The 20,212-nt window shown below is 43.4% G+C and overlaps 2 protein-coding genes across 6 annotated transcripts; both read left to right on the forward strand.

Moving 5' to 3' along the window:
• The first annotated feature begins 144 nt into the window (after positions 1–144).
• LOC112565910 (mucin-12-like) lies at positions 145–12,547 on the forward strand. 4 transcript variants are annotated; one of them, XM_025241789.1, is made up of 10 exons: positions 145–304; positions 646–788; positions 1,090–1,176; positions 1,546–1,610; positions 2,461–2,553; positions 2,901–3,209; positions 3,538–3,618; positions 4,122–4,183; positions 4,621–11,275; positions 11,732–12,547. In XM_025241789.1, the coding sequence occupies exons 1-10, from the start codon at positions 297–299 to the stop codon at positions 11,735–11,737; spliced, it is 7,509 nt and encodes a 2,502-aa protein (XP_025097574.1). In that variant the 5' UTR covers positions 145–296; the 3' UTR covers positions 11,738–12,547. The 4 variants fall into 4 exon arrangements, with proteins under 4 accessions (XP_025097574.1, XP_025097577.1, XP_025097573.1 ...); XM_025241792.1 differs by lacking the exon at positions 11,732–12,547 and having other exon boundaries at positions 4,621–4,882; positions 5,063–11,283; XM_025241788.1 differs by lacking the exon at positions 11,732–12,547 and having other exon boundaries at positions 4,621–11,283.
• A 2,314-nt stretch (positions 12,548–14,861) lies between these two features.
• Positions 14,862–19,618, forward strand: LOC112567193. Of its 2 annotated transcripts, none has more exons than XM_025243793.1 (3): positions 14,862–14,980; positions 16,484–17,339; positions 18,498–19,618. In XM_025243793.1, exons 2-3 carry the CDS (start codon positions 17,076–17,078, stop codon positions 19,275–19,277), a joined length of 1,044 nt encoding a protein of 347 aa, XP_025099578.1. In that variant the 5' UTR covers positions 14,862–14,980; positions 16,484–17,075; the 3' UTR covers positions 19,278–19,618. The 2 variants fall into 2 exon arrangements, with proteins under 2 accessions (XP_025099578.1, XP_025099579.1); XM_025243794.1 differs by lacking the exon at positions 14,862–14,980 and adding an exon at positions 15,394–15,606.
• The last annotated feature ends 594 nt before the right edge of the window (positions 19,619–20,212 follow it).

Below are 20,212 nucleotides of genomic sequence, written 5' to 3' on the forward strand. Positions count from 1 at the left end.
ACCACCAATTTCGATTTAAAACACACCATGTTGTCAGATTTAATTCACTGGTCAAGACAGTTGAAAGGTAGAAAAAGCAAGTCAATTATTTATGGATCGACAAAGCCAAGTGCTGCACAGTCTTGTGTACACATGTGCAGTACGTCATCATATTTTGTGGGCTATTTTGAAGCGCTTACTTTTAAACGGCTCTAACGTTCTAGAGATAAAATGCTATTGGGGCGTAGCTGCAGTTGATCATAAATTCAAAACAAAGAAGATTTCTTTTGTTCATCAGATTGGGAGAGTGCAAGAGAATGCCGAGGTAAGTGTCAAGCTAAAGCACCTTGTTTTCGAGGGTTGTCCAAGGATCACCCGATTGATTTTATTGATTACAGGGATGATCAGACCTGTCAGTCGTTGTGTTTGGGCTACAGGCACTGTGATTATACTAGTGGGAGGTAGCGATCTTGCAGAGATTTTTTTTTTTAAAGCTAGCAGTCATTTTCTTTTTCTAACTTTCTGGAGTTCGTCAGATCCCATTCAGAATCCCAGTTGGACGTAATAAAAGTGATATGATGAGAGCTTACAAAACATTGCTAATAATTGGTGTCACACCCCAACCCAGTACCGACAGTATACTATAATGGGCTGTCACTGTTACAGCAGATTTAATCGCCGTCGAAGCAACTTACAGGATATGAATCGACTCAGCACATCATGTCCAGTAGTGGACAGTCCTAGGCTGGTTTCTGCTGAAGACAGTGACTCTGACAGCACAGAATCAAGTGATTTTGAAGATCGCGCAGGTGAAGAAAGAGCTAATTTCAGCGTGGCTTTTTTTTTATTTCATTCATTCTCTTATAAGTGAAAGTGTCTGCAATTCTGTGTGATGAATGGCATATGTTTTGTTGTGAGATTACATTACGTCAGAAGGGATTTAAAGATGGTATCACGGTTAGGGTTTTATTTAATTCAAAATTTGTGTAACATATTTGTTTGTCGTGTGCCAAGAGTGTGCTTGAGTGTATGTGCACATATATTTTTGCACTAACAGCCCACATTTGTTTCTAATAGCTGTAGTTCGATCTTTAAATGCTTTTTCCATAGCTACTGGAATACAGCAGCACTGGGCACAACAGTCAGTCAGACGTGACAGAGAAAAAAATCTTGCTCACCAGCGAAATATGGAACAGAGTAATTATGCTTTTTTTATTTCTTTTTTTTTGGGCCCAACCTTTCAGTTCACATATTTTTTTTTTCTTTTTTTTAGTAAATCTGCTGTAAACTGTAAAGAATTAATTAACTTGATACTACCTCACTGGCATTCATTTTCAGTAGGGTGTGAACACTTGCTACTGACCAAAAGGTAGACCTGCAGTTATTTTGAAAATTTTTTGCTGAACTACTTTTCTAGGGGAGGAATTTATGCATTAAAAGCAAGAAATAGATTCTCAATAAAGTGCATGTGTGCATGTATGTTTGTGTAAGACAATGTTTACAAGATATGTGTCAGTATGAATTGATAAAAGTCCTCATCCTTGATTGCTATTAATTACCTTGCAGATAAAATATCTATGGATGACTACTTTGGCAAACAGGCAGAATTTCGCATATGGCTTATGGAAGAGGTATGTCTGATACCTTGTAAGTTTTTAACCCATTCTAAACAATTAGCAATTTGTGTGGGCACTGGAATGACAATGTTACTCATTTGATACCAAAGTGCACTGTTTTCAATTGTTTTACATCTGCCATGAGAGACAACCATAACTTTTGTTTTCTTGTCATAAATATATGAAAAGGGCATGTAACTATATCTGGTATCAGTAGTCGTGATGTCTACCAAAACAGATTACAAAGCATACATTTTAAATAAAATTCTCATTTTCTCCACAAAGAAAATGTGCATGTATGCTTTTTGCATTAGCCTATTTTGTTGAATTCTATATCTTAATAAGCAACTGAAAAGTTGTCTCCAGCATGGTTCTCAGGGGCCTTATTTTCTTTGCTTTGAATTAAGAAAAGCACATGATGAATAACTAAAAATACTTTAAAAGGAAAGAAATTCACTAAGAAAAATAGACTGAATCCTCTAAATTTGTTGCCTCCCTTGAATGTCCCTTTTCCCAGACGGCTAGTGTATTTTATATACAACATACAGCACAAGATCAGTGTTAGCTTAGCATGAACTCTGTGTGCGTGCATGTACATGTGCATGGTGAGAGAATTTCAAAATGTGTTGTCTAGATGACATTAGAGAAATACATTCTGTGGGTTACTTTTTCCATGTATTATACATTCATTGCAGCATGGCGTTTTGCCTTATTTTTATATACCTTCCTAATACCCCAACATCTCCCTCCCCCCCAAACACACAGAAAGACAATAAAAATTAAGAGATCTGTGGCTTTGTGCAAACATATTAAAAGTAAGATTAGCCATCACTGCTTCTGTTTTTTTTTTTTTTTTTTTGTACAGCAAAAGAAACAGTATGCTGACTTGTCTTCCCCCAAGAGGCGTACATACTTCAAGATGTTTATGCGCATGTGGAACAAGCGTAGCCTTCCTGTTGTAAGTAGAACATACAAAACATTAAGCCGTGACATTTTGCTCTTTTTGCCAAGAAATAATTTGAGGAGCATCTTTCTTGAAGGCAGAAAAACTTCATCAGAGAGTGTGTATTTTTTATTTTTTTTGTTACATTGCCAATGAAACAAGAAATCATCTAGTCATTAATTGCATCCAGAGATAGAGTAGTCTTAATTTAATGTCCGACAATGTTTAACCTCAGACATTGTTTACTGTTTACTTCAGCAGTTGTGACTGAAGTCATTGAGATTTGTGTTTCTAAGCTCGTGCAGTCATTTGGGTTAGACACAGCTGTTTTATTCTTTTGTGTTTTTACCTTTTACCAACAGAAATACTTTGAATGTCGGATTTCTAAGCACGTGGAAGATTCAGCATCTTCTCCTGAATTCTGTGAACCCCATGAGCGTATCCTTCAGCTCCGTCCTCAGGATCTAAACCTCTTTCCTAGGTCACCTATACTTGATCCTTCCATATTTCCACACTGTGTTGACTTGAGTGATGACAGCTTTTCTGCCAGCACATCATCACCTTTTTCTACGTTTGGCAAGTCTGCTGCAACATCACTGAATTTCAAGCCATCTTTCACAAGTCCACTTACAAGGGAGAGTAAAAAAAACAGTGACACTAATGTGAAAGAGGTACCAACATTTTTCTGATATTCAGGTGGCATAACATTTCTTTAGCTAATTTTTGAGGATTAAATTATGAAGTGAGACAAGTTTTCATGGACAATATACAGTATCTAAGTGTGATAAAACTTATGTCAGCAGGAAGCAGTCCTGGATAAATTATCCATGGCACATACAAATGATGTCTTAATGAACATAGGTATTACATTATTAATCTTTTATAAGGTAGGAATAGAGAGTGTGTAAATTACAGCAGGAATGAACTTGACTTCTTGAAAGAGTTATGGTAACTGTAAATTCATCATACTCTTCTCCATTTTCCATGCATTGTTTTCAGGGAACTTATGAAACCAAAAACAGTAGCAGTGGCAGCAACAAAGAAAACGCTGTCACTCGATTTTCTCATCATGTGACTGCAGTAAGTATCAGCTATGATTTTTAAAAAAAAGGTTTAATGTGGCCTTTCTTCCACTGTCATCATCCGGTGTTGGTCAGAAACACTTGAAATTCAAAATTAAATATTCCTCATATGAGCTAGTTTGCTCTTTTATCAGTGACAGTGACCTATGGCATAAGCCAGATGTCGACCAGCATATGAAAGATTATCTGGTAAGCAAAAGCACACACAAGTATTATGGTGAAAAAAAACCCCAGAAGAAAACAACTGTATTCTTCCTATCCTGCAAGCTTTTTAATTTCAGATCGATGGTTAGCACAAACCATTGTGCCACATCTTAGCAAGAATTTTTAAATGTTAGTGATCTTGACCTAAACATTATCTCAGAAACCAATTGTTATACTTATAATGGTTAGGAAGTGAAATCCTTATGTCTTTTTGGTGAGCATAAAATCTACAGAACATGCATTCACTATGCTCTGACACTAAAGACTTGTTTTAAGATCCGTTTTGTATGTTGTCAGGCTTCTAGAGCTCCGCTACGAACAGCAGTTATCAGTCCTTCACATAAGCTTCTGATTAATAGGTAAGATCTTGGTGAGCACAAATGTGTTGGTAAGGCTGATTGTCAGACTATGTTGACTGAACAGACAAAAGGATAGATAATGTGATGGGTGAGACAGCACGCTAACACTTTAGAAAATCCCAAAAGTTGAACAATGAAAAGAAAGTGAAGACTAATTGATAGTTGAAAAGAGCACCATCTGAGGTTAATTTTAACAACTGGCAGTTGCTATGATGGTCAGGGAGAGAGTATGTCTTTGCCGATAGGGTTTATAGATTTCAGTTTTGAATTTATGTTTCCAAATAATTTAGTTAAGTTCTAGTATGTGCTTATGCTTGTGCACATGTAGTTTGTATGTGTGCATGTACATGGTATGTAAATGTCTGTGTGTATATGGATGTACATGGTGTGTGAATGTCTATGTGTACATGTATTTGCATTTGCCCTTGTGTTTGAAGTCCCTACAGGGGCAGTAAGCAACAAGAAGTGATGACAAGGAAGAAGCCTCAGTTGACCCCTGTCAACAGTCCCAAGTGTCCTGCAGACCAACATTTGACTGGAAAGTATGCTGGTACATGCTCACGCAGCTCATCAAATCTCAACGCCAACACACAGCATCGCCTAATGAGGTTCCAGGAGACTAGAAATTTTCATCATCTTTATGGAGCTTGTGAGCAGACTGGCACCATTGGTGAAGGCAAGCCTCAGATAGCTCCCACTAACCAAGAGCCTAAGTCAGCCCAAAGACATACCCTCCAGTCAAATAGTACACAAGGTCACAATCATGGATCATGCCTTGATCACTCTGTTCAGTCTTGTTCTCATGAAGCGAAACCTATTCAGCAGGATCAGTCTAAATCAGGGTCTGATCTGATGATGGTCCCTGAAGTTCATAAAGCCAGTCATTATGAAGCCTTACTAGGGTCTTCACCACATCAGGCCCTGATGAACATTGGCCAAGGTCACTATCAAGAGGTTAAGGACAGTGTAAGCCCAGCTTATTCCAGCCCTGCATATGCTGAACCATTTTTGATTGTGCCTGATTCTAGTGATTTAACAGCAGAGGACTTGGAAGAAAAGCGGCTCAAAGTAAAGGAATTAAAGGTTACAGACAAGCAGAAATCACATTCTGGTAAAACAAACAGGCGCCGGTCACGCAGTCTTGATGAAACATCTGTTTATGCTTTACCCTTGAAAAATGGACTAAAGGAAGGGTTGCACCCTCATTGGACAGTTTCAGAGGAGAACCTTCAGACATCTCCCCCACCTCTTCCACCTCGTCTCTACAATACAAAAGAAGTCAGCTGGAGCAGTGATGCATCAAACACCATCCCTGGCTTGAAACCTTCAGATCACATAAACCTTACAGACACTCCTTTAACCACCAAAAGTTCATCAAAAAAACGGTTCCTTCAGTTCCTGTGGTCCACAAAGTCAGAGCATGTAAACAAACCTCACAGCTTAAAAGTGGAGTCAGAGAAGAAACATTGCATCTTTACAGAAGATCAGGAGAAGCGAGACTGTGAATCATTCCCTCTAGTAAAAATGGACAAATCTCCAGTGCTGGGACGTCGTAACATGGTAGCATGTCATGAAGCAAAAGCAACTGGCAGAACTATAAAAGTGCTTACAAGCAACACCTGTGAGGGCAACAGTCATAGTAGGGCCACTATAAAATCTGATGGTTGTTTTGAGGACAATGTTTCTCAGGCTTGCTCATTGAGTAAAGCACAGAACTGCATCAGTCCTTCAAATCGGTCAAAATTAGATGAAAGAATCACACAGAGAAGAGATTCACCAGATAAAATGAGTGTTCCTCAAGTTTCTGGAGTGAAAACTCTTTCTAAGTCATCCTCTCGACGTAGGTCTAAAAGTATGGAGGATATTTCCTGTTCCTTGAAAGAAGCTGCAAAAGTTAATTTTGCATGGAGTGTGGTTCCCCAACACCTAAAGCAGAGAGAAAATCCCAAACTTTTTGATTCACCCCAGAAGCAGATGAGTAGCGATGAGAACAAAGACACTGCCAGCATTTGTGCTAGAGACAAATTACAAAGAACAAACATTTTGCAAGATAAAGACCAGATGCCACAAAGAAAAATTCATGTATCACTTCATGAAGAACAGGATGTATCAGAAAGATTGAGAACTGTGCCACATGTTATATCTATGTTGCAAACAGCTGATGGCCGACTAAGTCATACCCAAGGTAAGGACGACATAATGGGGAAGTTGGAAGAGACAAAATCTAGCAGTAATGAGTTAGGCACCCTGAAGGAATTTGCCCAGCTGGACTCTTCGCCTAAAAGACTTGGCCAGGTGAAGAAAAGTTCCTCACAGGCAGAGATGGAATTTGATGAGCCATCTGAGCAGATGAAATACTTGCCACGAGATGCCTCTGTGATGCATCATAATGCAAGACTTGTTCAATCAGTGCATAGTAGCAGCAGGCATGCTAGCCCAGTTCTGCACACCAACAAACCGGCTGTTGGGACCTCAATGCACTGCATCAGTACACCCCATACCAGTAGCATGCCTCCTGACCCCAGTCTGTATGTAACAGGCATACCTGCTGAGCCCTCATTAAACAGCATTAGTAGACTCCACACCAGCAGTATTCCTGCTGATCCCAGTCTGCATGCCATCATCATACCCACTGAATCTTTATTGCAGAGCTTTGATAGACAACACAGCAATATGCCCTCTGACCCCATTCAGTTCACCACTACAACACTTGCAAGTCCCACAAAGGGCACAGCAGTCAAAGCAGGATTAGCTGCAAAAGCCAGGTCTGTGGATATTTCCCTGCACACTAATATCAGGTACACAGAGCCAGTGGAGAAGGCTACCACTACAATGTCTAGTGACCTGTTACTAACAAACACGACATCCAGTGATTCTATAGGCCTCGGAGGAAGTACAGATAATGCTGCTTTAGGGATCACCAGCATGTGTGATCAGCTATCGCTTACCAGCCCTATATCATCAGAAGTTAATTCTCCTAGTTCACTTTTACTGAAAAACAGTGGACCTGACCTGCTGCTTGCTAGGCTTCCTGATCCTGTGTTCACTCACCCAAGAACTCCTGAACCGGCCTTGTCCACAGGAACCAAGCTGGGTGACCCACAACGTCTTACAAGTGCCATCGGCCAACCGCTGCATTCATCACCAGTGAAAGGGACTTTTTCCACGTGGAATTCATCTGTTATCTCAAAAACTGTGAGCGCTGTCAAAACAGAAATCACAGCTTCTGGTCAAGCAGCTACAGTCTCCAGTCTTGAGGGGATCAGACAGGCCAAGGAAGATATACCATTTTGCCAGGCCGCCAGTCATGCCTTCTGTTCAACAGACACACATTTCCTCAAGCCTTCGTCACATCAGGTTGGCCAAGGCAATCACCTTGAAGGACCACCTGTCATACAGAAGCAGATCAATATGCTGAAGGAAACGGGTCCAAAATTCAATTCTGTTTGGTATCCAGGCTCTTTCAGTTCCATCGAACAAAGCACCAGTGCCATTAGCAACTCAGCTATTGCTGTTAGCAACTCCACCATCCAGTTATCAACGCTAAGCAAATGTCATCAAACCAACAGGAGAAGGTCACGAAGTGTAGGAGACTTGGCTACGGTTCAGATAGAAACCACTTCTGGATGTCAGGGTACACAAGGCGAAGCCTGTCAGGAGTCAGTTCCAAGTTTTTCCAGCCTGAAATCTTTCTGGAGCAAACAAAACCAAACTCAAGTAAAATCCAACAAACCCAGGCTTCCTCACTCACCCTCACCTTTATTAACAGCACCATCTTTTTTGTCACATGAAGTGCCTGCAGGTGTCTTAAGCAGGTCTACAGCTGATGATCAGAAAACGATGTCTTCTTGCATAAATCACCACGACAGTCAGATTGCTGCTGAAAGGCAAGCCAGAGCGCCGTTGTTCACCAGACAGAGTTCCTGCTCTGAAATGGCTTCCTTTTCTGAAGCGGTTTTTACATCAGCTGCCAGCTTGTCATTAAAGGCTCCCGTAGACAATGTGAACAATTCAAAAGGTGGTGGTGGTATTTCCAGGGAAACGCCACCGACTTCAAATCAGCCTGGTAGCACATCAACCTCGGCTGTTTCTTCGTGCCAGAACTCTTGCCTTAAATGGAATTTTTCACTTTCGCCTTCCAAGAAAGCGGTCGATATGTTCCATGATGGTAACTTTCTGCATGAAGTTTACCCTGATTCACACCATGCATTGCGCCCTACTGACTTGGTAACAAATCCTGGACCAGAGTGCTCGTCTCCAAAACACATATCAGCTTCATTGGAGCGCGCAACGGACAGAGCTGTGCACACTTTTCCATTAGGAACTTCACCTAGTCATATGAAACACGAAATGCCACCTATCTTATCTGCTCCTTCCGCTTCCCTTGCCTTATGTTTCTCAACTTTATGCCAGCAAACTGCCTGTGCAGAAGGTACACCTGCCTTGTCAGGACAACTGCCTGCTTCGGTCCAGGGAAAAACTGCTTTTTCAATGAACGGCTACAAAAGTCCTTCCAAAATCTCATCCAATCACCGTTTGCCTTCATCAGTGCCAAAATCTGATTCACCAGGAAAGACTTCCATTTCACGTCATGAAGGAACTATTTCCTTGCCGCAAGAACCTCCAACGCCAGATGACGGATTGGTGAATCCATCACCGCTATCTTCCAAGCTTTCTGTGTCTCTGGGGATGACACCTTCATTTCAGCAAAACCCTGATTCATCAGAAAAGAATATGGGATTCCTGGCACAGATGGGACCTTCATTGCATGAAGTACCTGTAACTCCAGAGGGTGATTGTAATGGCCGGCTCAGAATGTCTTCCAGCCTTACTTCATCGCCATCGTACCTGAAAACAAATTCGCTGCCCAGCAGCATTGATATTTCAGAACAGTCTCAAGGAAAGGCTGGATCTTCGGAACAAGGCTGTAATAACGCAGCAAAAATACCGTCGGTTCCGTTCTCGCCTTTACTGACTCATCCTTACTTTCATAAAGACGATTTTTCTGAAATGACTCCCAGTCTATTAGAAGTTTCCTTGCAAAATACATCTCCATTTTCAGACTTTGTCTGTAGGAGTCCATCCAAAGTGCCCTCTAGTCTTTCTCTGCCTTTCCTTCCCGAGACCTCAGATGGCATATTTAGCTTTCGAAAGACACTGTCACCTTCAATACAACAGAATGCAGTTTCTGTTAGGGACGTGCCAGAAAGCGAAAAAGTAAGATCCACTTTAGAAAAAGTTTTCGGTTGTGAAGAACAAATGGTGTCAAGACCCAATCAAGAGACACCAACTGTTAGCAAGAACGAACGAGTAATGTCAGGGCACAGCCAGGAAACCCCCACTGATGGCAGGAGAGAACAAACGGTGCCAGAGCACGGCCAAGAAACCCCAAATAATGACAAGAGAGAGCATGTGCGAGAAACAACAGGTGATGGCGCGACACTTCCGGTCCAACGGTCGCCGTTTATTACAACTCGTCGATCCTCAACTCCTAGAAACAAGCAGGTGCCTTGCTGGGAAGACAGAAAGGAATCGGTGTCTCCAAATCCCAACACATTCGGAGCTGGAAATTTCTTTGATTCCGGGACAAATGTAAGCCAGTCTAGTGGTCTGCCCACGACACCGAAAACAAGGAGCGCTACTTTGTCGTCCACAGTTAACGCAGCTCAGACTGTTGAGCAGACAATACACCGGACTGGCAAACGCCAAGAGAAGGGCTCCATCTTTTGTAGTTCGTTACAGTTCAGTCCTGGCGCTAAACCCTCGCCTCCTCCGAAGCCCCCCAAACCGCTGGCTAGTTACCAGACGAGAAAACCTGCAGGGGCACATTCGGTGTCAAACTTCGCATTCAAGGCCACTTTCCAGACAGTGACTGGACAAGGTCATTCACGAGGCAGATGTGGTCAGCCCGTTACACCCATCAGAGGACAACAACGTCAATCACAGGAACAGAACACTAGGGAAGACATGAGAAAAGATGAACAGAAAGTAGGAATGCTTGTAGAGCAGGAAGGAGCAAATTCTTCAGGTATGTCTATCCGGGATAACTTTCAGTGGCCAAGAGTCCAGCAGCTGGCGTCTGGACAAACGGTCTCAATAGCACCGAGTAAGAGACGCAGCAGCGGCAGAACGGCAGTTCCCTCTGTTCTGGGACGATGCAGCAGCAGCAGGCTGGCAGAAGGTTCATCTTCGGCACGGCGACGGAGCAGTGGGCGAATAGCAAAGACGCCGGCTGCCACGCCACAAGAAGGGAAGGCTGGGGCAGAGCTTGAAGAGGGAAGCAAAGCCAGCAGGCGCGAGAACGCTTGCGTGGTTCCAGAACTCGTCGTCTACCACTGCTCGCCGGGAGCCAGGCTAGCCGAGACCAGGAGGCGAAGCAACGGCCGACAGGGAGTGACGAAGGTCGGCTCGTTCCGCGATTCACCTGAAGTCATGCGTGTGACTTCGCAAACCAAGAGACGCAGCAGCGGGGCACATGCGACTGATGTCCGAAGATCCGGGTCCTTGGCTCGGCGACGAAGCAGCGGGCGTCAAGATGCAGCGCTCGTAGCGACCTCCAGGGGTGGGACGCCACTCCGGACTGTGAAAAAACGAAGCAGCGGAAGGGTCAGTACTGCGGGAACTCCCTCCGCTGCCAGAAGACGCAGTGGCTTTGCTTGCGGTGGCCTAGGTGCGGGCGTTGGGCTGAAGAGTTTCGGCATTGCTAACAGCGGACCAGGTGGCGCTGCGAGCAAAGGCAAGAGCAGAGGCAATCCGCGTCAGTCCCCCACATTCATCAGGATCATGCGGCGCCTGCACACAGACGAGTTTGATAACAGCGACGATGAGGATAGCAACGACGACACAAAGAGAAGCGGCGAGACGGCGATCTCTGATAATCTGTCTTTGGAAGGCAACGGAATGGGCAGCAAGTGTCAAGAGGCAAACCTCCCGCTGGACGACGTACAGTTCGCCACAGCTAGCGCCCCCTACAAAACAGGCTGTCCAACCGATGAAGTACTTCTGGAAACAGACATTGATGCGGTGGCTGATGAAACTGTTTTCAGTAACGATGGCAGGGTAGAAACCGTCTCATCAAGGATGGTGACAATGGTGTAGATCAGTGATGCCCAACCTTTTTCGGCCTGCGGCCCATACACATTTCCGACATGCGCGTCACGGGCCACTTCACCGCAAAAATACAAAAAAAGAAAAAAAAATAGAGCAGATACCATTTTTATTAGAAACAAGTTGTACTTACTATTAATTATGTAGTAATTAGTGGGATATTTGAAGTTGTTTACCAGAAACCAACCTCTGAATGTCCGGCTGCATCGTAGAGACACCAAGTCGGAGCACTGAATCGAAATGTTCGTCCATCGAAAAAAAGATTGAGAGACGCCCCTACGTGGGGATAAATACTTCTTCTTCCCTTTTTTTCCGTTTTTTTAGGTCTTTTTTTATTACTAACATGCCGATTTCTTGCACTGTGGGCAGAAGTTTCGCGGGCCGGATGGCACCGCGTCGCGGGCCGGATATGGTCCGCGGGCCGTAGGTTGGGCATCCCTGGTGTAGATAACAAAAGTAGGTCGTGTTTTGCTTTGTTTTCTCTCTTGTCAGTTCACAAAAATTGGCAGTGTGTTGGCTGCAATTTCCGATTCTTAATTTCCTAATTAGCTGTGGATTGCTGATGCTGACGTGTGTGTTTGAAGTGTGGTAAGAGCTTGTTCGTGTGAAAGAGATTTTGGTTGTCAATGTGTAAGATTAAAGTGCAGCCTGATAAGACACCGACTTGCAAATAATTTGTACATACAGATTTTTATATAGTGCTTGGTATAGGCAACTGGAATTATAAGTTTTCCTGTAGCAATATTCGAATCTTGTGAATCTCACCTCGTTTCATCAAAGTGGATTTTCTTTCTATTATTGTAAATGTGGATGGTATAGGTGTGCTTTATTGATGAGCATTTAGCACAGTATGCAATGGAATGAACCACGTGTAGTGTATAAATGGTTTTGTCTTTGCTTTGTCATTATTCTTCTCTCTTACTGTGCCATCCCTTGTCTAGCCTCGGAGGTTGCCGCTGGCCAAGTTTACATGTTCTGAGAAGGGTGTGATGTACATAAATGTATGAAGAAGTTTGCTTCTTTGTAGTCAGAAATGTTTGTGTTGGACTACACAAGTTCGTGTACAATATAGTCCTCTGTTTCGCTCAATATGTCAACTAAATCATGGTTAAAAACAAATTTGTAGATGTTTGTGTTGGATTACACAGGTTTATGTATATTTTATTTCTCTATTTTACTCAGTGTCAACAAAATCATGTTTAACAGAAATTTGTAGAAGGAAATATAAACCTAATAAACTATACAAGTTGAATTTTTAAAGTATTATTTGTTGTCACTGACAAGAAAGGTTCTAACGACACACGACGCAACAGTGTATGTATGTTTAAAACGGAATAACCGCAAGGGCGAACAAGTGTAGCAAAGATGTTTATTCTTGTTATGGGAAAACAACAATCCCGAGCTAGCTGGAAGTCTCTGCACAACACACTACATAACCTTCAACTTTTTGCATATGAACATACATGAAAATTGATGCGCGTTCGCTGGACGCACGGGCGAGCAGGTGTGCTAGTCAGACGCACCCTGCCTAACTGGCAACACAACAGCAACAAAAATCGCGAGCTAGCTGGAAGTCTTTGCGCCGCTATTAATTAATCTGGCATTTAATGACTGCCTCACATGGGGCTTCGGATGCGAAAATGGAATTATTTGTGGGGGGAAATTCCCTCACGGCGATGACAATTTTTACTACATCCGTTTCGGTTTATCTTTTACGTTTAGAATCTGGAATATGACAAATAAAATAGCAATAATTATTTAATATCGTATCGGCTGGGCTATTTTATTGTTCTGTAATATTTTCCCATTTTTGTGTGTGCCTCAATGCCTGTCATAAATGGAGTTTTGTTTTGTTATTATTACTATTATAATTATTAAGCGTGGGTCTTGGTTATGTATTCTGCTTTGTTACGGGGTTTAGTGAAGTGTTACTTCTAAATTTATACGTGGACTTTCCTCTAGGCCAGTAATAAAATGGCCGTGAACTTAAGTTGTTTTTTTTTTTTTTTTTTAAGTTTCAGATGTATTAATCTGCATGACGAGGGTCTAATATATGAACCGGGCAATAGACGCAGTCCGAGACTAGATAAGAAAAGGTCCATGTCACCGCCGGGAAAACTCTTGTATGAGTATATTTGATATGTGTGCACACACGTGCATTTGAATGCGTGCATATGTGTGTGTGTGAGAGAGAGAACCGTCATCTCGAATGATGATAGCCATAGCATATTCATCATTAAGTCACAAGCACCCTAGCAAGTGCAACTGTCTCAGAACACTGCTGATGAGAAGGCTAAGGGTTTTCAGTCTCACAAACCCTTGTGACAATGAAGATACACAAGAATGTGCAGACGCTACAACATTCTCAGACAAAACAGCTTGTTGCATTTCTCCATAATTAGGCAAACCAGTAATAAAGCCCTTCCCCTGACACATAACCAATATTTTACACCCTTACCGTTGAGGGTTAGCTAACAACTGGGTAAAATGTTCTTCATTTCTTAGTGACTGAATTCCCAGTGACAGAGAAAAGGTTTGTTTTGGGAGGTGATAGGTGTTCGTATGATTTGGTGGGAGACGAACTGTGAGATCAAAGAAACAATGTATAAAAGAGGAAGTATAAATAGCACGGCGACTAGAAGAAAACAATCACAGAAGGTGGATGAACGGGTAGGCGGGATATCTAGCAGATATGGTTTCATCTGGGTGACTAAGGCTCGCCCCCTGTAAGAGCTTTTATCGGCAGTTTTTAAATACACAAAAGGACCGGCAGTGATCGATCTTGAGACCTCACTCATCGAGCGACTAGACCTGCTCACTCAACCAGATCAGGTCAGCGAAGCGTAGAAACAGCCAGTATGTGACACATAGCCCCCAGTCGCAGACCACCTTGTTCACTGTCACATGTCTAAGGGCATTTGTACAAGAATGTAGCTTGGCTGTCACACCTGTACATCGCAGTCTCGGGTGCTGAGGGCAGTCTGTTGCAGCGTACCCAGGTCACACAGGGGGGGCAGGTGACATTCAAGGTAATAGTCAGATAAAGGTGAGAGACTGGCTTCTTGTGCAGCCTGTGCTATATTTTTGTTTCATGTCATTGAGGGTGCTGCTGTAGCATAGCAACGTCTTCTTGTAAACTATGTCAATTCTATGTTCTCAAATTCAGTTATTATTTATAATTAAGTAGTATCCTTGAGCTTACACGAATATACACAGAAAATAAACACCCATTAACCTAAAAAGAAGTGAAGCTGAAGAATGTTGCATGTAAACAATAACCAGATTTGCAATCCACATTCAGGTGTGGTTGTCACGAACCACGCAGCCATTACAATCGATCATGTACATGCCTTGTCTGTGTACACATCACACCGCTGTGTAATGTCTCAGTGTTCACAGACGTGTTCACTATCACCCAGATATGTTCTCATACTTTATGAATCGTGTGGCAGATCAAGCTACGTGACTACAGTGTGGTGACCCTTGGTCGAGTGTAGCGTGACCTATGGCCACGTTTGCCACGATGACAAGACCTGGCGACAAAGCCCCGTGCAGTTCACAAAGGCGAGTAAACACTTCACAGAGGTCTTTGAGTAAACATCGGTAACTTCCCAGAAAGAAATCAATCTAATCCTGACCTACATGTCTTCACCCGCTTCCTAATGTGTGCCAGAGACGGAAAAATTGTCTGTAAGTTTTGTTCGCAATGTACAGGTAGAGGGAGAGGTTCGTGTTTGATAAGAGAGCAAAGTCTTTTCTTGCTTGTCTGGGACCGGTCACGTAGGTAAAATTTATGCAGACCACTTGCTTTGAAGTTGACTCAGTGTGAGTCAGTAACTGTCGTAAATTACTCACAAACGTCAGCAGGATTGAACGTGGCTGCTATGAGCTGTCGGGTAGGATTTTAACGGGTGGTTAGAGCGGTTGAACCAGGGTTCAATGTCATGCCAGTCATCGCCGCAGACGCTAGGAGATCGATCGAGTTATTTGGACACGTCAGCAGGTAGTCGGGCAGGCGGCGCTTTACCTACCCTCCGCGGAGTATGGGAGGAAAGTGCACAGTTGGGGTGGAATGTTGCTTCATTGTGTGACTGTGGGGGTACAATGGGGCCGGGGAGAGGGTGCTGTGGTTAGAAAAAGGGGGTGTGTCGCCCACAGGAATGTGTTCCATTCAAAACGATTAAGGGAACGGGATTGAGCGGGTGGCCAGGTGGGCATAATATCAAGTTAGTTTTGTTAAAGAAAGGTAGGATTGCATTCAACCTTAAGTGTTGATACAGGTTGTACGTGCCGTAAGACTGCATGCACAGTGATAGGTAAGTGCATACCTGTAGTACTAGCTTTGTTTTTGGTATGTCTCTAGCTTCATATATGTCCCACTGCTGTGTGCTTTAATTTCATGTCAGTTATGTTATCTTCATTTTTATATATCGTATAGTTTTTATGGCTTACATCTTAACGGTTCTATGTTTACACAATGACAAAGAAACATAACTGGGAGGGGTGACTATCATAACCTTTGGCAATGAATGTAAAAGTGGGAATATTTTCAAACTACAATGTATGATACTTCATAGGGTAAAAGAATAAAGAACTACGTTTGTAAAAAAAAAAAATTCTTTCAAATGAGTGGATTAAAGTCATTTGCTAATCACCAAACTCTGAAAAATGCTCTGTTTGCTGAGTTTTGGAAAGTAGTAAAGACTACATTTCTTGGTGAAGTTACAAATGACAGCTCGCTGATTGCCTAACCCTTACTAGCCGTATTTAATACAGCTTTAACTGACCCAAATGAACATTTTGAGACCAATTCACGTGTTCCTTTCTTGAAAAAAATTTACCACGCATTTTTATAAAAAATCTTTATTTGTGAGCTTGTTAGCAACTTGTAACTTTCTGATTAGTGGATAACACAACTAAAACTTTCATGTAAATGTCAGTTAGGAATTCGCTAAAATGACCCAGCCACACACAGGCAGCTAATAATTAGGGCACGGGAATTCACCGTGAAGATCAGAGTTTAAAACAGTTGTAAAAGACGTTTAATAATGTGTCACAGTGAACAAGAGTTCAATATTCGCATTGAAAGAGTTCTCGAAAAACATTAAAGGTATGATACATGATCTTTGATGCTACTGCAGGATGAAGCGAATGAGGTGATCTGGCTAGTCATGCGTTTGTTTACTGTTTCAGGACACCCGCTTTATTGCTTCTATCATGCAAGGCCAGCAATCGCCGATACGAGTTACCTGCCCTTCGGTTTGCTCGCCTGAGAGGATAGAGGGCTTGGCCTTGCTGGTGAGATCGAAGCTGGCACAAGGTTTCAGATAAACCACGGATGTGTATAGGTGGACGGCTGTCTGTCTGCCTCGACCAACGCTTAGCCTCTTGCGAAGGTTCTCCGCTGTTAGTCTCGGCGAGCCATTAACAATGAATGTGAATAAACCGGAAGCTTTGTATACACCTGCCTCGTTTTAGTAGTTAACTAGAAAAAAAAATAGTCTGCCAGCAGTCCAGTAATACAAGTTCGTGGATAAACGCCATTCCGTATCCACTAAGTTTCCCTGCGACGAGTAAAGGATACAAAGAAGACAAAGTCTTTACTAGGGATACTAGACAGGAAGTGAGGAGTCAAGAACAAGGATAAGTGACCAAAAGTACACGAAATCTGGTTAAAGATGATAGATAAAATGACCTTTTGGTGAAGTTTTAGAAACCACAATTTTCTCGGGCCCACCCGTTTGCCCACACCTCGTACGTGCAGGGAGAAGCTCGTGCAACCACAATGTCGTTGGTGTCAGCTCCTCCGCTACCCCGCGCGCCAGGGGAACTGCGGCAGAGGCTGGAGAAACTGGCTCGGCGCTACGACATGGAGACGATGAAGGTGTTCATGGTGGTGGAGGCGCTGGGCGAGGACTCTGTCCACGCTGTCTACAGCGCGAGTTGCAGGAGCAAGTGGCAGAGCTTCCTGTCTCGCCAAGAAGCCTGTAGACTGGACCTGAGCAGACATGACAGGACCAGGGAGCGCTACCAGCAGTTTCTCAACAAGGTTTGTGTCGTTTAAGGTCTTTACCCACCGTTTGGCAGATCCTAGCTGTGTGGTCGACTGTGTAGAGAAGGTCGATGGTTCGTGACTGGAAAACTCATTCTAGGGTCCGTGTTCATGAAGCGAAGGTGCATCGTCTGCCTGGGTACATCAAGGGAAAGCGTCTCATCTCCGTAGTTATCGAGTAGCGTCTAGAATCCGCCAGATGTCGCTTTACCCATGAGACCGGGGTTAAAAATCAGTAGCAGAGATCCCCTGAGGTAAAATAACACAAAGTAGTATCTGTTGGATCTCTAGATAATGTGTCATAACCACAAAGGCAATATGTTCTTTGATTTTCCCATTTAGCTCACGAGTAGCGAGTAGCTAGCTTCATGAATACGGCCCTGACCACCCCGCTGGCCTCACTTATCAGGGTTAGGACTGCAAGCCGTAAGTGTAATGGGCTTCCCTTTGTATTTATTATTAAAAGTCTTTTACAACCTTCTCTTTCCCCTGTTACTTCCCAAGATAAATTAGACACACCAGCTTCTTAGTGGACAGAGAGAGGCTAAAAGGGCGGCTACAGGGCCTCCCACTTTCTCCGTTGTTGTTAATTATTGACGCGGTCACTCGCGATGGAGGAGTGAGAGATTAAGCAGCTGACGGTACTCTCAACTGTAGTCTGTTGTCTGCTAGACACAGGATGGTTTTGGTACCTAGGTGTCGCAATGTTCATTTAAACCCACCTGTGTCTGTTACTCACACCATGCATTCGATTAAACACAACACTATTTAAGGATTCTAGCAAATCATTCCCACTTAGTTATGCACGCGAAAAGATGACAGGAGTTGGGAGGGAGAGAAAAGGACGACGAAGCAACACACGCGATGTGAATGGATTACGACGAAAGATTGATGAAATACATAAACTTCAATAAACATCGATCATTCACGCACTTTCCCATTGTCTACATACGGGACACACGATGCAAAAATAAAAAGACGAATTCCTTCGATTAATTTCTTATCATCAAGTTCCCCGTCTCGGTATCCTCCATTTTATCATGCCTACTTAATTATATTAGTTTACTTTTTTTTAAAGATAGCTGTCCCAGACATAGAAAAAGAGAGAAAATATGTCATATGTGTTAAAGTAGTTTCAAATTATTAATTCAACAGGTTGGAAGGGAGGATCAAAGCAGGGCGTGGTTCCATGCCATGATGTGCACGCTCAAAGAACGAGGAGCGGTGGACATATTCGGCTACGTTAGTCGCAACCATTCTGATTGCAAGCACGGCCACATCTATACCAGCGTCACTAATCATCACGAGCACCGGCACCAGAACCATCACCACCACCACAACCATCATCATCAGCAGCAGCAGCAGCAGCTAAACAACGCGGGGACGCCAAGGGTGTCCAGCCTGGAAGTAAAAGACATCCGGGAAGGCTCCGCCTTCTGCCTGCACCTGACCCATCTGTTCGAGACGAAGCTTGGCGAATGGTTTGACTCGTTTCAGGCCGTGGCGGTGCAGTTGACGGCGCACGTTAAGGTGTCGGGGCTGGTGCGCGTGCTGGGCGGACAGGTGGACGCGCTGTGCACTCGCCACGGTCGCCTACACGCGCTGGTTGTCAAGGTGACGGCGCAGGATACTCCGCGACCCCTGGACGTGGCCGAGCTGTGCCTGACCAAGGTCTTGGTCATCCAGAACGGCCTGGCCCTGCCCGAGGAGGTGGGGCTGGCACTGCTGATGCTGCACCTGCACGCCGCACGGCCTGTACTGCGCCTGTGGCTCGTCACCCCATCCCCCGAGATGGAGACGTCCATCCGCCTCGCTGACGTCGACGACATGATCGACGCCGGCAGGCTCAGCCAGCACCATGAGCTGTGGCCTGCCAATGCTACCACCAACTACTCCGACGAGCTGACGGCGGTTGACGACCTTCACGTTGCCTAGTGTTACGCTGCCCTGAAAATTGTGTTGACCGACAACCGTGCCCACGGACATACATTCACGTGGTCGTTACCTTTGACCTTTCTTTGCCTAACAGCAGGCACGATGATGTTGGGAGGGTCACATTCTTTCTCTCTTTTTTTTTGTGGGGAAGGGGGACATCGTCCTTTGAGTGCGCAGTCTGAACAGAACTCACTCTCCAACACTGGTAATCTCATGCTGGCTGAAATGATGGTACGCATAATCCTCATTTTTTTCTTCCAGATCTTCCGCACGACTTAACTGACAAGATTAGAGGAAATCCAAGAGTTAAAATGAAATAAACAAAAAACAAAGAAAAAACAGAATCTTTGCATAAGGCTTACGGTTGTCGTTGCCGAACTTTTTTTTTTTTTATCCTCGAGAAAGGGTACTCAGAGTGAATTATTCGAGTTCGCTGTCCCTGCATGTTATTACTAACTAGCATTTCCAGTAATAAATAACATCCCTCTTCCTGAGTGGTTCTGGTACTGGTAATAACCCCAAACTGATCAGCAATAGTGACAGATACCTTGAGGGAGGTGTGATCAGTGATATTGTGACAACCTCTTGACGCTGTTGGCGAAACGTTTGACCACTTGACTACTTGCGTGTCAACATGGCGGAGTGGCAAAACTTTTTTGTTCTTTTGTTAAATGCAAAAATGGTATCACCAATGATATATCCTGTTTACAAGATAAATGCAAATATACTTTTAGAGATGCTATATCCTGTTATCAAAATCTTTTGTATAACTATAAGTGTTGTAAAACTTTGTGCCTGATGAATGTGTGTGTGTGTGTGTGCACGCGAATGACATACTATATATGTATAATTTATTTATGATGCATGAAATACACTACTTTTTAGGAAATATCAAGAAAATAAATTTCCAATATCAAATGTCAGACGTTTATTTA

Source organism: Pomacea canaliculata, linkage group LG6 (genome assembly GCF_003073045.1).
Source record: "Pomacea canaliculata isolate SZHN2017 linkage group LG6, ASM307304v1, whole genome shotgun sequence".
In the NCBI taxonomy this organism is placed as follows: Eukaryota; Metazoa; Mollusca; class Gastropoda; order Architaenioglossa; family Ampullariidae; genus Pomacea; species Pomacea canaliculata.